The sequence below is a fragment of the Ursus arctos genome, unplaced genomic scaffold, assembly GCF_023065955.2.
Source record: "Ursus arctos isolate Adak ecotype North America unplaced genomic scaffold, UrsArc2.0 scaffold_25, whole genome shotgun sequence".
NCBI classification, from domain to species: domain Eukaryota; kingdom Metazoa; phylum Chordata; class Mammalia; order Carnivora; family Ursidae; genus Ursus; species Ursus arctos.
In genome coordinates this window covers 27,310,981-27,326,465 of record NW_026622930.1, presented here as the reverse complement: position 1 = coordinate 27,326,465, position 15,485 = coordinate 27,310,981, and the positions used below count along the sequence as shown (strand labels likewise).

Here is a 15,485-nt window from a genome sequence, read left to right as displayed (position 1 = left end):
TTAGAAGAACAAAAGAAAGAAATGGTGCAACATTCTAAATATTCCTTGTATCAGCCCCTTGCTTCCAATTCTCCCGTTTGTCCCCAAAGCTCAACCCCTCCTCTTCTTATGAGGGATTACATTACTGCTTTTCAGCCGTATCCTTGCTTCTAATTTTTCCTCAAATGTTGCTTTCTGCGTGTTTAAAGGGTTTATAGTGTAAAGTTCAGACAACTCAGCCTGGCATTCAGGGTTCTGCATGAGTGTGATCCCAGTTTATGACATTCTCTGCTCATAACCTCTCAAGTCTCTGAACTCATCTCTGCATATTCCTCCCTCTACACAGTGGAGCTTCCTTCTGTGCCCTCTACTTGCAGTAGCCTTTGCTCCATACTTGACAAATTCTATCCATTCTTCCAGGCCTAGGTCAGTTCCTACCTTCTCCAGAACTTTCTTGACCTATCCAGGCCTCCATGTCCCACACAAATTTATAAATCACTCCTCGTCTGTACCAGTTTGTTTGTTTTTTTAATTCCAGTATAGTTAACATACAGTGTTAAATTAGTTTCAGGTGTGCAATCGTGACTGCGTACCAGTACTTTCAACTCTCAGTCCTATGGCACCTCGCGTTGTTAGTTATTTGGCTCTCTAATTATATTGCCCAAGGACCATGTCTTCTGTCTCTGCTGTCTTTAAAAATCACCCAGTACCTTTCCATATTGCTACACAGTCTTCATTGTTAAAGTGTTTAACAGCTACAGAATATTTTACCAAGTAGGTAAATCACCTTTTCCTTAATTATTGGGCAAGCTGTTTCCAGGTTTTAGCTAGCATGGAAAATACTGTAGAGAACAAATGCCTGCATTTAATGCTTTTTTTTTTTTTTAAAGATTTATTTTATTTTAAAGAGAGAGTGTGTGCATGCAAGCAGGGGGAGGGGTGGAGGGAGACAGAAAGGGAGAGACAATCTCCAGCAGACTCCTCTCCAAGTGTGGAGCCTGACATAGGGCTCCATCCCAAGACCCTGAGATCATGACCTGAGCTGAAACCAAGAGTCAGATGCTTAACCGACTGAGCCACCCAATGCCCCTACATTTAGTGCTTTTTAAAATAATTTTCCTTTTGAAGTTCTTCCTTGGTCTAATAATGATAATTGACAATTATGAAGTATAGACATACCTCAGAGATATTGTGGGTTTGGTTCCAGACCACTGTAATAAAATGAATATCATAATAAAGTGAGTCAAATGAATTTTTTAGTTTCCCAGTACATGTAAAAATTTTTACACTGTATTGTAGTTGACAGAATGTGCGATAGCATTATGTCTAAAAACCAACATACATACCTTAATTTAAAAATATTGCTAAAGGGGCGCCTGGGTGGCACAGCGGTTAAGCATCTGCCTTCGGCTCAGGGCGTGATCTCAGCGTTATGGGATCGAGCCCCACATCAGGCTCCTCCGCTATGAGCCTGCTTCTTCCTCTCCCATTCCCCCTGCTTGTGTTCCCTCTCTCGCTGGCTGTCTCTATCTCTGTCAAATAAATAAATAAAATCTTTTAAAGAAATAAAAATAAAAATAAAAATATTGCTAAAAAATGTTAACCATCATCTGAGCTTTCAGTGAGCTGTGATCAGAGATCACCATGACAAATACGGTGATAATGAGAAAGTCTGAAAGAGAGCGAGAATTACCAAAATGTGACACGGAGACACAAAGTGAGCAAATGCTGTTGGGAAAATGGCACCGATAGGCTGGCTTGACACAGGGTTGCCACAAACCTTCAATCTCTCAAAAACGGAGTATCTGTGAAGTGCAGTAAAGTGAAGCACAATAAAATGTGGTATGCCTGCACTTTGTCAAGGGCTTTACACGGGAAGATACTATGGTTTTTAATGTGTATGGAAAGAAGCGGAGGCTCCGAATGGGTAAATGAATTGCTTCAGGTCACACAGGCCGTAAGTAGAAGAGCCAAGTTTTAAACTTTGCTGCCAGATTGCAACTCCAGAGCATTTAATCTCTGTGCCACACTGGCTTTCCAGTACCTTCTCTCTTTAGGACTCGATTTGGTCCACTTTCTTCTGTCTATTAAATCTGACCTGTGGGTATATTTCTTTTTGTTATGAGCCTGCTTTTATCTAGATGTACTAGGCCAGAACTGATAACCTCACTCAAATTAACTCATACATGATTAGTATGATATCAGGAATTTTTGCACAGAAGATAATTTAGTTGTTCAATCTATTCATAACTATGAAGGCACCATGGCCATAAGGGCATGGAGTATTTTAAAAGTTAGACTAAAAAAAGTTATGGCAAGGGTAGAAGGTGGTCACAGGTGATAATTTTCTGAAACAGTGCCTACTCTCACTGGTTGAAGAAGAATGATTAGATGTAAACAATATTCATGTGCTCATGCCTCGTGTATTACCTAGAACATTTTATCGTCTTTTTTAAAGATTTTATTTATTTATTTGACAGAGAGAGAGAGCACAAGCAGGGGTAGTGGCAGGGAGAGGGGGAGGGAGAAGCAGGCTCCCTGCTGAGCAAGGAGCCTGATCCAGGGCTTGATGCCAGGACTCTGGGGTCATGACCTGAGCTGAAGGCAGACACTTAACCAACTGAACCACCCAGGCGCCCCACATTTTTATCATTCTTAACATATCAGTGCGTCAATTCTTGCTTCTAAGGCAGGGGCCATTTTGATCCTAAACACTTGAAAAACAGATGAGGACTGGTTTCACCCCAAGGCGACTATACAGAATGATTTGGGGTGTCCCACATATATATACCCTTTAGCAGGTGGCATACAGAATTTTTGGTTACAATCCCAGCATCCCAGAAAGAATACCATATTAGCATTATCAGTTATTATAAATCATCAAGGTATAGTTATTCTCATCTAGTATGATGGCTTGTTGAAAAGCGGGGAACTCCTCATGTGTTTTGAAAAGGAATGAGGACAGGACAAAATGTCAAAGGGTTTGGTCAAAAGAGGCTTATCCTTGGGGCGCCTGGGTGGCTCAGTTGTTAGGCGTCTGCCTTCGGCTCGGGTCATGATCCCGGGGTCCTGGGATTGAGCCCCACATCGGGCTCCCTGCTCAGTGGGAAGCCTGCTTCTCCCTCTCCCACTCCCCCTGCTTGTGTTCCCTCTCTCGCTATGTCTCTGTCAAATAAATAAAATCTTTAAAAAAAAAAAAAAGAGGCTTGTCCTAGATGGACTTAGGGTCAGAAAACAAGTGTAAGGCCAGGTTCTGCACTTCCCAGCCCACCTGGTTTGCCTCGGTGTGCCAGTCTGAAAATAGAGTTTGATATCTGTTCTAATTTATTGTTGATATGAAGCTCAAAATTAGGGAACATGTATGAAAGATTTTTTGCAAGCTTCATAGTATTACATAACTGTGAAGAATTATCACTGATTTAGAGCATGGACTATGGCCCTAAAGGTAAGTCTCTGGGGTCCCACAGTTAGATGGTGCACTGGGCACTTAGAGAACAGGTTAGGAATACTAGGGCCCTTGTCAGTTAAAAGAGAAGGTGGATAGAGAGGGAAGAAAAAAACCTATGTATGGAGTTTGGAGGCTCCATATTATCCAAACTTTAATGTTACCTAGACCAACATTGAGGCAAGGTCCTCTCCCAACAAATGGCCCCTTAAGAACCAAAAGCAGGGGGTGCCTGGATGGCTCAGTCGGTTAAGCTGTCCAACTCTTGATCTCAGCTCAGGTCTTGATCTCAGGGTTGTGAGTTCAAGCCCTGTGTTGGGCTCTGTGCTGGGCATAGAGCCAACTTAAAAATAAATGATTTTTTTAAAAATGTGCCAAAGCAGAGTGGCACGTCCCAGGTGCCTTTATGTACACACAGCATAAGAAACTGAGGGGCGCCTGGGTGGCTCAGTCAGTTGGGTGCCTGCCTTGGGCTCAGGTCATGATCCTGGGGTCCTGGGATGGAGCCCCATGGCTGGCTCCCTGCTCAGCGGGGAGTCTGCTTCTCCCTCTCACTCTGCTCTTCTGCTCTCCCCCCACCCCCCACCGCTCATTCTCTCTCAAATAAATAAATAAATAAAATCTTAAACATACAAAAAAAAATGAATACACAGCAACCTGTAGTCAGTGAAACCTGGCATAACTGCAGGTCAGGTAATCTGGTAAACAGCAATCACCAGCATTACCACTGCACCTCTAGGAACCTGGCTAGACAAGCAGGAGTCAGGTTGGAAGGGTTAGGCCATATGCCTCCAAATAAAACCTAATAGAAGAATCCAGATTCCAATGAGTGATATCTCAAAGGTTCCAAATTTAGTACCACCTTTCGGTTCACCTTCCCAGTCCCCTGCACTCATCCCCTGGTCTGGAACCTTTATTCTGCAGAAATAATTGAAGGGGGCTGAATAATTCCTGCTAAAAAGAGTAATGCCTTGCTTTTTCCTTGTTATTAAAGCAGCAGAAACCACCACAGGAGGCTAAAAAGCAATAAACTTCATAATAAGCACAGTATTTCTGAGAGTTTTTAAAAAGTAATAGACTCTCACCTCCACCCACAGTCTGAAGTTTTAATGTAGGGCCCAAGAGGGGACAGTCAGCTTCCAGGACAGTATTAATGGTTAAGGACCTTCTTGAGGAGCTTGTTAAAATGCAGAATCCTGTGTCCTACGTCCCAGAGTATTGATTCAGTCGACCGCAAGTGAAGCCTAGAAATTTGCATTTCAACCAGCTCTCACAGGTGTTTATACACATTAAATTCAGAGAAGTCACAGCCCCAATAGGTATCTGTGGGGGGAATGAAGGAAGCTTGGTGGTGGGGAGAGCAGGATCAGGGAACACAGCCTCTTAACCTGGCTTGTTTCAGACCTCTGCCCCTGCTGCCTCTTTCTCATCAGAAAGTTCCTTCATTTTCCCCCTCTACTTTCTAATTCCTGCCCTTCCCATGCACTCACACAGATCTACTACTGTCCCCTGAGATTACTACGGAAACTCTGCCATAAACATGATTCTGTTCTCTTTTATCTTACAGATTTCAAAACTGAGGCCCAGAGAGAAGAGACACTATGAAGATCACAGTACTGGTTAATCCCTGAAGCAATCCTGACCCTTTTGACACCTAATCCAAATCCAAAATCTTTCCAACTACTTCAGACTTCTTCTCATCATTCAGCTGATGCTAAAAGCTCTTTTCAGACACTGGTAAAGTAGCAGCGTCTTGAAATTACCTTCAGGATGGACTCCCGCAACCCAGTCTTCAAGGGGAAGCAAGGTTCTGCATCCTAAACCTCCCTTCGTTTCTTAGGTTCCAAAGCTGTTTATATTAGTTACCAGGCAACCTCCTCTTTAGAATTCCGTGGGTCTACTGACAGAATTTGCGGGTTCGGGGCACCTGGGTGGCACAGCGGTTAAGCGTCTGCCTTCGGCTCAGGGCGTGATCCCGGTGTTATGGGATCGAGCCCCACGTCAGGCTCCTCTGCTGTGAGCCTGCTTCTTCCTCTCCCACTCCCTCTGCTTGTGTTCCCTCTCTCACTGGCTGTCTGTCTGTCGAATAAATAAATAAAATCTTAAAAAAAAAAAAAAAAGAATTTGCAGGTTCAATCATTGGTATCCTCAGCTATTTATTTAATTTCCTTTTGAAAACAACTTTGGGAAACTGCATTGTTATTTATTGATTGATGGCACAATGGACTTCTTGGTCATCCTTTGAAAATAAACCTCTAAGTCTGTGCAGCTCCATATTTTTCCCCCACAAGCGTTCATAAGTCCTGCTGTGAAAGAGGCAAAGCAGGGAACACACGAACACCCAGCTCTGGCATGCTTCAGATTACTAGGCTAATAGAACAAATAGTAAAGTAGAATGGGTCTGTCTTTGGGATCTTTTCCAATCCCCTTTCAGCTCCACCTCCACTTAATCTCCTTTGATCACACAGTTCAATTCCATCTCTCCTGCTCCCCAAATCCTGGCTAGATGATCAGCTGGTGACACTGTTTTTACAAAGGGACTCTTCAAATTTCATATTTCTACTAGTAAAATCCCGGCCTCCAGAATACTGGTCTTCAGGAGTTCGCTTATGAAAACAATTTGTCCTGACAGCAGGAAGGATTTCTGGGCATGAGATTCTGTCTGTCTTGTTGGCCTCGGGCTGTTCAGGTGGTCACCGTATCTTGCTGACCAACTTAAGCACTCACTTTAGTGCCTGCGCTCAAGCTGTGCTCAGACCCTGGGACCCTTAAATAAAACCTTTAAAAAAAAATAAAAAGACCCTGGGACCCTTACAAAAGGGTAAAAAGGCATAGTATGAGATGAAAAGACTGAAAAACTTAAAAATTCAACAGAATTACATGTGATCTAGCAATTCTACTACTTATGAGTATATACCCAAAAGAACTGAAAGCAGGGGCTCTTAAACAGGCATTTGTACACCCATGTTCATAGCAGTGCATTCACAGTGGTCAATGTGGAAACAACCCAAAACCCATCAATAGATGAATGGATAAAATGTATTGCATACATACAGTAAACTATTGAGGCTTAAAAAGGAGGGAAATTCTGATACATGCTACATATATGGATGGACGTGGAAGACATGCTAACTGAAATAAGACACATAAGGACAAATGCTGTATGATCCTACTTATATGAGGTACCTCGAATAGTCAAATTCCTAGAGACAGAAAGTAAAATAGTGGTTTCCAGGGGCTGCAGGGGTTTTCAGCTTGGGCGATGAGAGTTCTGGAGATGGATAGTTGCACAATACTGTGAGTGGACTTAACTATACACTTAAAAATGGTTAAAATGATAAATTTTATGTTTGTATAATATTTTTATTATACATTTTTAAAAACCATATTTAATTATGAAAGCCATGTTATTTCTTTTTCTTTTCTCTCTCTCTGTTTTTTGTTTTTCTAAGTAGGCTCCATGCCCAGCGTGGAGTCCAAGGCGACCCTAAGATCAAGACCTGAGCTGAGGGGCGCCTGGGTGGCTCAATTGTTAAGCATCTGCCTTCGGCTCAGGGCGTGACCCTGGAGTTCTGGGATCGAGCCCCACGTCAGGCTCTTCCGCTGGGAGCCTGCTTCTTTCTCTCCCACTCCTCCTGCTTGTGTTCCCTCTCTCACTGGCTGTCACTCTCTGTCAAATGAATAAATAAAATCTTTAAAAAAAAAAAAAAAGACCTGAGCTGAGAGCAAGAGTCAGATTCTCAACCAACAGAGCCACCCAGGCATCCCAACATGTTATTTCGGATAGAAATTCTGGATAAAGAAGAAAATTAAAACTACCCAAAATACCCCAAAGCCTATGAAACAATAGTTTGAATAACTGTTGACTGATCTTTTTTTTTTAATGTATTGATACATATTTTTTAAGGTTATACAGATCTCTACCTGCTTTCAGTGTCATGCAAGTTTCCCCATCATATTCGCTATAACATCTTTAATGGCTACATCTCTTGTTTATATGACTGCATCACAATTGATTAAACCAAATTTATATTGCTAGTTTGTTTCTAACTTTTCCTCTATTAAAACAACAATATGATAAGCATCTTTATAGCCAATATATACATACATTCATGAATACTTACTTAGGAGAAATTCCTAGAAGTGGAATTGTGAGTCAAAGGGAATACAACTTTTAAACATTTTTAACCAGATTGCTCTGAAAAGGTCATACCAGTTTATGCATTCATCAACAGTATGAGTATCTGTTTTACAAATCTTTAACATAGGACATATCATGTAAGAACAATTAAAGCATAATGGTTCAGAGCACAGACTGGAATCTGATTGCAAAGATATAAATCCCAGTATTTCAGGACACTTGGGTGGCTCAGTTGGTTAAGCATCTGCCTTCAGCTCAAGTCATGATCCTGGGGTCCTTGGGTCCTGGGATCAAGTCCTGTATTGGGCTCCTTGCTCAGCAGGGAGCCTGCTTCTCCCTATGCCTGCTGCTCCCCCTACTTGTGCGTTCTCTCTCTCTCTCTCTCTGACAAATAAATAAATAAAATCTTTAAAAATAAATAAATCCCATTACTTCTAGTTGTTTGATTTTCAGCAAATCAGTTCACCTCTCCCTCCTGGCCTTAATTTTCTCATAAGGGTCTTGAAAGGATTAGGAACTATTATTATTTACTTTCTTTAGTTTCTGTGCACAAAATACACTGAAATATCCCACAGAACCAGTGCAAAACTAATTAGAGCTACAGGGAATTGCATGATTAATAACGAGCAGGACCTGAGAACATTTGAAACTAGGTAAAAAGGCTTGGTTGGGAAGGTCCTTGAGGGTGGTCATGGGGGGCAGTAGCTAACAAGTGTTGTGGGCTTGAATTGAGCTTACACAGCTTGCAGGTTTCTCTAATAAATATGAAAAAAAAATCATGAATCTAAAATCAAATACAGTCTTGGAAAGGGCCTCAAGTTAAGTTTGATGAAAAATTCACCACTAGGTGGAACCCATCCCCACTAATGAAGAAGGGGAGGGAAGAAAGATGTCCCAGATGAGAGGGACATAACATTTGCCTAGTACAGAAACTCGACAATGCAGTATAATAACGATGATCTCATTTGGCTATTTTTACACCTACAAGGAACGAAGCTGTGGTCACACAGCTAGTAAAACTCCAGGCCCCTTAAATGTGGGGATGGTGTGGAAGATAAAGCTATACACAGGTAATTCACAAGCAAAACACCATGATGCACACTTTCCCAAATGTCTTATGATAATTGAGAGTAAACTACTCAACAAACTGATAAAACTCAATTCCAGTCCTGCAGTCCTCTTAGCTGTTAAGAATCTGGCGACAGGAGGGGCGCCTGGGTGGCTCGGTCAGTTAAGCTTCCGCCTTTGGCTCAGGTCCCAGCCCCGCCTTGGGGCTCCCTGCTCCGCGGAGAGCCTGCTTCTCTCTCTCCCTCTGCCCTCCCCCCGCCCTACTCGTGCTCTATCTCAAGTAAATGAATAAATAAAAATCTTTTTTAAAAAAAGAGTAGAAAAATAACAACCCACTCAAAATTAATTTTTTAAAAAAATTTGGCGACTGGAGACTTTCCTAGCTGCCAAAGTTCTTCAGAGCCAGCCCTTAGTTTGGCAAACAGTGCACGGGCCAAGGAGCTCCTGAGAAGCAGAACTGGAGAAGTCTTCCCCCACATGAAGTGCAGGTTTTTCAGTATGTAAAGCAAGTTCCTGTGTGTTATTTTCGCTCTTGCTTTCAAAGGTAAGTCACTGACCTGGTGGGACAGGAGTCTGGCCCTCCCAGCTGAATCTGGTAGGCTACCCAAACCCCAGGCGGCGCTTAACATGCAGATGAGGCAGTCCGCCACTAGAGGATCTTTGAGCAGTTTCTAACTTTTCTTCACTGCCTCCGTTCTGCTGATTCGAGGACCGAAATCAAAAGGCAAAATGGTGGCCTCCTCTGGCGCTATCCTGCGAGCTTCTGGACTCGGCCGATGGGGCCACCTGCCAAGGTCTCCAAAGCTGTGGTCTGGTGGCCGGGTCTCTTGGGCCCCTGCCCGAAAGACAGCGACCTGGAGCCTGCAGCCCGCGGGCCGCTGCCGCTGGGACGAGCCCGTGCGCATCGCCGTGCGGGGCCTGGCGCCGGGACAGCCCGTCACGCTGCGCGCCTCCCTGCGCGACGAGAAGGGCGCGCTCTTCCGGGCCCACGCGCGGTACCAAGCCGACGCCGACGGCCTCCTGGACCTGGAGCGCGCGCCCGCGCTGGGCGGCAGCTTCGTGGGGGTCGAGCCCATGGGGCTGCTGTGGGCCCTGGAGCCGGATAAGCCCCTGATGCGGCTAGTGAAGCGGGACGTGCAGACGCCCTTCGCCGTGGAGCTGGAGGTGCTCGACGGCCACGAGCCCGACGCCGGGCGTCTCCTGGGTCGGACGGTGCACGAGCGCGACTTCCTGGGGCCCGGGGTGCGGCGGGAGCCGGTGCGCGCGGGCCGGGTGCGCGCCACGCTCTTCCTGCCCCCAGGTGAGCGCCCTGCGTCCCAGGCTGACCTGCTTGCCTTTCTCTTGTCTCCTGCACTTCTGCCGACAGTAAGGAGGTAGCTCCCAACATTGTAGAGGTCTGTGGGGGCCTCAAAGTGGGCCCTGGTGGGAAGGTGGCTCTGCCTCTCCAAAACTGAGAGGTCGGTTGGAAGACAGCATAAGGAAAGGGAAAAGACAGTTTTAAGTGAAAACAAAGACATTTATAAGGTAGTTCCAAGTCTTTTTTTTTTTTTTTAAGCTTTTATTTATTTATCTGAGAGAAGAGCACAGAGGGAGACTGAGAGGGAGAAGCCGACTCGCGGCTGAGCAGAGCCCATTGTGGGGCTCCATCCCAGGACCTTGAGATCGTGACCTGAGCCTAAAGCAGATGCCTAACCGACTGAACCACCCAGGCAGCCCAATAGTTCCAAGTCTTTAATGATTATTTTTAAAAATATTTTATTTTTAAGTAATCTCTACACCCATGGTGGGGCTCAAACTCACAACCCCCAGATCAAGAGTCCCATGCTCTACCGACAGAGCCAGCCCCTTTAATGATTTTTTAAATGATATGTTTAAAAATATATGGGGCACCTGGGTGGCTCAGTCCTTAAGCGTCTGCCTTCGGCTCAGGGCGTGGTCCCGGGGTCCTGGGATTGAGCCCCGTCTTGGGCTACTCTGCGGGGAGCCTGCTTCTTCCTCTCCCACTCCTCTGCTTGTGTTCCCCCTCTCGCTGGCTATCTCTCTCTCAGTCAAATAAATAAATAAAAATCTTTAAAAACTATATATGTATATATATATAGAGAGAGAGAGAGCAAAATATAGCAACTTTGCTTCTAACTCTCACAGTATATTAAGGTTTAGGAAAATTAGCATGAAGGGGGAGGCTGGGTGGCTCAGTGGGTAGGGCATGGCTGTCTTTGGCTCAGGTGGTGATCCCAGGCTCCCTGCTCAGTGGGAAGTCTCTGCTACTCTCTCTACTCTCTCTCTTTCCCTCTCTCACCCTGCCCCTCCCCCCACTCATGTGCTCTTTCTCTCTCAAATAAATAAATAAAATCTTTTAAAACAACAAAACCCAAAAACAGTTTTATTCATTCAGCAGTTGAAGAACGGGTTTCCAGGCTGGGTTTCAAGTCTTTGGAGATGATGATTAAAGTCACTACAAACTTGCATACGTGTTTTTGTGAGAACACAAATTTTCATTTCTCTTGGGTGAATACCTAGGAATGAGATTGCTAAATCACATGGTAAGTGCGTGTTTAACTTTGTAAGACATTGCCCAGCTGTTTTCCAAAGTGGCTGTATCATTTTGCATTTCCACCAGCAGTGTATGAGCGTTCCACTTGTTCTACCTGCTCTCAGGCATTTGACATTGTCAGCTTTAGGGGGCGGGGGGGGGGTAGTGGTAATGATTTTGCTCTTTTCATTGTCTGCTTGTAAATTATTTTTAATTACAAAAGTAAGGCATGCTTTTTGTAAAGAATCTGTGGGGCTTTGAGGCTCTGGGTATAGGGGAAATGTGCATTGAGCCTATGCCACTGTCTGGATCTTTGAAAACCAGAGATCTTCTAGCATTTCTGATTGTCAATAGAAAACTTTGACATCACCAAGTAGGCAACACAGGGCTTTTGACCCCACTGCAGAGAGTTTCGGGAATAGTTCAGTTTTGTGTTTTGTTTCTTCCAAAGAACCGGGGCCCTTTCCTGGGATTGTGGACATTTACGGAATTGGAAGTGGCCTTCTGGAACATCGAGCTAGTCTACTGGCTGGCAAGGGTTTTGCTGTGATGGCTCTGGCTTATCATAACTATGAAGACCTCCCCAACGGCCTGGAGATCCTCCACCTGGAGTACTTCGAAGAAGCTGTGAAATACCTGCTGGGTCACCCTCAGGTTGGAACTTCTCTAGGTTTTATGATCTATGTATCAGTGTCTTCATAACTGCTCTTAATTTTCACAAAATGTGACAAATTCACCACAGCCACTCCCAGTCCCCCACACATACTACCATTTAGAGTCACTTCTCATAGACCGTTTCTATGCAGTTTTATGTTATCGTATTTCCTGCTAGCAAAGATGTTCTTAGTTGGTTTGGAATTTTAAATCCCCGTACTTTACAGTATATCATAATAAGCCCAAACATATTTGAGAACCCTGGCTTTGATACAGGAAGTAGAGGGAAAGGGGACAGGAAACACTATCTCCAGAAGGCCCTAGGTTAAATGTGCATAACAACCCTCTCTTCCTTGTGGCCCCTCCGAGAGCACAGTGTTAAGTATTCAAGAAGAACTGGGCAGGGGCACCTGGGTGGCACAGCGGTTAAGCGACTACCTTCGGCTCGGGGCGTGATCCCGGCGATCTGGGATCGAGCCCCACATCAGGCTCTTCTGCTATGAGCCTGCTTCTTCCTCTCCCACTCCCACTGCTTGTGCTCCCTCTCTCGCTGGCTGTCTCTATCTCTGTCAAATAAAAATAAATAAAATCTTTAAAAAAAAAAAAAAAGAACTGGGCCGCCAAAGAACCTAGGTACTAGGAAGTGTTTTGAGAGTTACAGGCGCAGGATATCAGAGGATCAGGTGATAAACCTTGCTTATTTTACAATTCAGAGCTCAGTGGATGGGAAGCTTTGGAACTCTTAAAAAGGTGATAGTGTGCAGTGGCACCAGCATGAGATGTGGATAGATAAGAGTTAAATGTGTTTTGATTTCACCAATTGCCAGCTAGCCCCATGACCTTGCTGCCTCTCTTTCCTCCTCTAAAAATTTGGGATGATAATATATCATTTAATTTCCTAGTACTTTTCCTCTGGGGGGAATAAATGGTTGAAACCAGTCAGGGGTGCTGTTGTAGAAGCCATAAGGAGAAAAAGACTGCTGTTGAGAGGTGACTCGGAGGGCCATTTATAATAGATGTTGGTAACTGTGACAAGAGCAGTCCTTGTGGGATAGTGCAGACCCAAACTACCTTGAGGGGATGGGGTAGAGAAGGGAAGACAAAAAGAACAACTCAGACAATTGATCCCCACAAATTTTGCTTTGAAAGAGAGTAGAAAACTAGGGCAGAGTGTATGTGAGGTCGAGGGTTTGTTATGAAAATAGAGCATTAAATACGCCCATGGGAATGGGCCAGTAGAGAGGAAAGTGATGAGGAAGGAGAGAGATGATGTAATTGCAGGAGCAAGTCCTGGAGAATGAGAGTGAAGGAGATTTCCAAGTGTAGGCAGCAGGGGCACCTTTGATAAGCACAGAGGTACTTGGGAAACCCAAGGGAAGGCAGAGAGCTTGAGCTCCTGTGGAACTAACTAGATCCTGCAGGGTCAAAAGAGGCGGAGTTCCTACTGGAGAGCTGTGCATTGAGCCTATGCCACTGGTGTGAAGAGCTGACACTGAAAGAGAACAGGGTTAAAGGTTAAGAGGCTTGAGGTTGTAGGAGAGGTGTGACATGGTCTTTTGGGTAAGTGGAAAGCAAACATAAGTGAATGTGGCAGGATGGATGGGAAACATGGATGCTGAGAAGCCAGAGTTGTATATCCGCCACACGGTTGCTGAAGTCACCAAGAATGATGATGGAGAAATTGTAGGAAGGAAGATAGGAGGAATACCTGAATACCCCAAGATTGCAAAACTTGGCAAATGGTAGAGCCCAGATTCAGGCTCAGTTTAACCTATTTTCCAATTCTAGGCACTGCTCATCACATTGCACTGTTCATGGCCTCATTCTCCTTCCTCCTCTGTCCTTTTCTCAGGTAAAGGGTCCAGGAGTCGGGCTGCTGGGCAGTTCCAAAGGAGGCGAGCTCTGCCTGTCCATGGCCTCGTTCCTGAAGGGCATCACCGCCGCTGTCATAATCAATGGCTCTGTGGCCAATGTCGGGGGAGCCTTACACTACAAAGATGAGACCTTGCCCCCTGTAGGCTTTGACCTAAATCGAGTAAGGCTGACCAAAGATGGGTTGGCAGACATTTTGGATGTCCTGAACAGCCCTTTGGAAGGAGCAGACCAGAAGAGTTTCATTCCTGTGGAAAGGGCTGAGAGTGCCTTCCTGTTCCTTGTAGGTCAGGATGACCACAACTGGAAGAGTGAATTCTATGCTAATGAGGCCTCTAAGCGCTTACAGGCCCATGGTAGGGAGATGCCCCAGATCATCTGTTACCCTGGGGCAGGGCACTACCTTGAGCCTCCTTACTTTCCATTTTGCCGGGCTTCCCTACACATCTTGGTGGGTGGTCCTGTCATCTGGGGAGGGGAGCCCAGGGCTCATGCCATGGCCCAGGTGGACACTTGGAAGCAGCTCCAGACTTTCTTCCACAAACACTTGGTGGGGAAAAGTTAGGGGGACTCTCCTGAAAATTTAACCCACTATTTGAAGGTTAGGAGGTGAAACTAATATATGCTAAGCAGCAAAAGTTAAAGACAGTTCACCAGATGTATTATTAAAACACTTTTATTCCTTTCTCTTTAAATGACATCACCATTAAAAATAGTCTCCATATGGGACACCTGGGTGGCTCAGTCAGTTGAGCGTCTGCCTTCCGCTTACATCGTGATCCCAGGGTTCTGGGATTGAGTCCCACATGGGGCTCCTTGCTCAGCGGGGAGCATGCTTCTCCCTCTGCCTGCTGCTCCCCCTGTTTGTGCTCTCTCTCTCTTTCTCTCTCTCACAAATAAACAGAAAAAAAAATCTTTAAAAAAAACATAGTCTCCATACAAATTATGTCAGGAATGAAAAGAGAGCCGTAAGTATAAGCAACTTTTATTAAAGGTTAAATATTGGAACATTACAGGTGAAGATGCCGTCTCCTTTCAGTGTTCTCACCATTGTCACTACTGTCAGGGAGCAAGAATTACTGTGCTGTCATAGGTCTTTCCAGCTGGACTAAGAATCAGATTGACAAGAGACAGATTAACAGGAGAAAATCAATTCTGATAGCATACGCACAGGAAATCCACACAAACATGGAATTCCAAAGACACTCAGGCAAAACGAGGTATGTACGTCATCCTGAACTAAGGAGAAAAGATTAGGGGTCTAGGACTTCGAAGGGAAGGAATGCAATTCACAGGGCAATAAGAAGAGCAGATGTTTGATAATTAGATGTTTGCCCTACCATACAGATGGGTCACTCAGATACAGCTTATCTCTCTTAATAACCCTTATTCTGGGAAAGACCCTCAGTTTAGATTCTTCCATGTAATTAAGGGAAGGGCAGAAGTTTCTCTTGAGCCCGCAGGGTCTCACTTGCCTTCAACTCAAAATAATCCAGCCAAAGTGGCCCATCAATCCCTAGGCTACCATCATCCTAATAAATAAAATAATCTTTGTGATGATTTTCATGTGTGTCCTTTCACAGATTCTGCTTTAACATGCATATATATAGCAATTAAAAAAAGGTGTTTTGTTGTGTAAATGTTATTTTAAAAATAATGATTTTACAAAACAAGTAAGTGGTGGAAAGAGGCAGCTTTTACTTCACACAAACCTGATGCCACAGCAACACATGGAACTGACAGTGGTTGTAGTCCAGGAAGGAGACCAGCTGGGGAAGGAAGTATGCTTCCAG

At 44.6% G+C, this 15,485-nt stretch overlaps 1 protein-coding gene across 1 annotated transcript; it reads left to right on the top strand.

Annotated features, from left to right (window-relative positions):
- The first annotated feature begins 9,261 nt into the window (after positions 1-9,261).
- On the top strand, positions 9,262-15,252 carry LOC113270361 (acyl-coenzyme A thioesterase 1-like). The gene is made up of 3 exons (XM_026519550.4): positions 9,262-9,933; positions 11,618-11,820; positions 13,673-15,252. The coding sequence occupies exons 1-3, from the start codon at positions 9,363-9,365 to the stop codon at positions 14,255-14,257; spliced, it is 1,359 nt and encodes a 452-aa protein (XP_026375335.1). The 5' UTR covers positions 9,262-9,362; the 3' UTR covers positions 14,258-15,252.
- Positions 15,253-15,485: the final 233 nt, after the last annotated feature.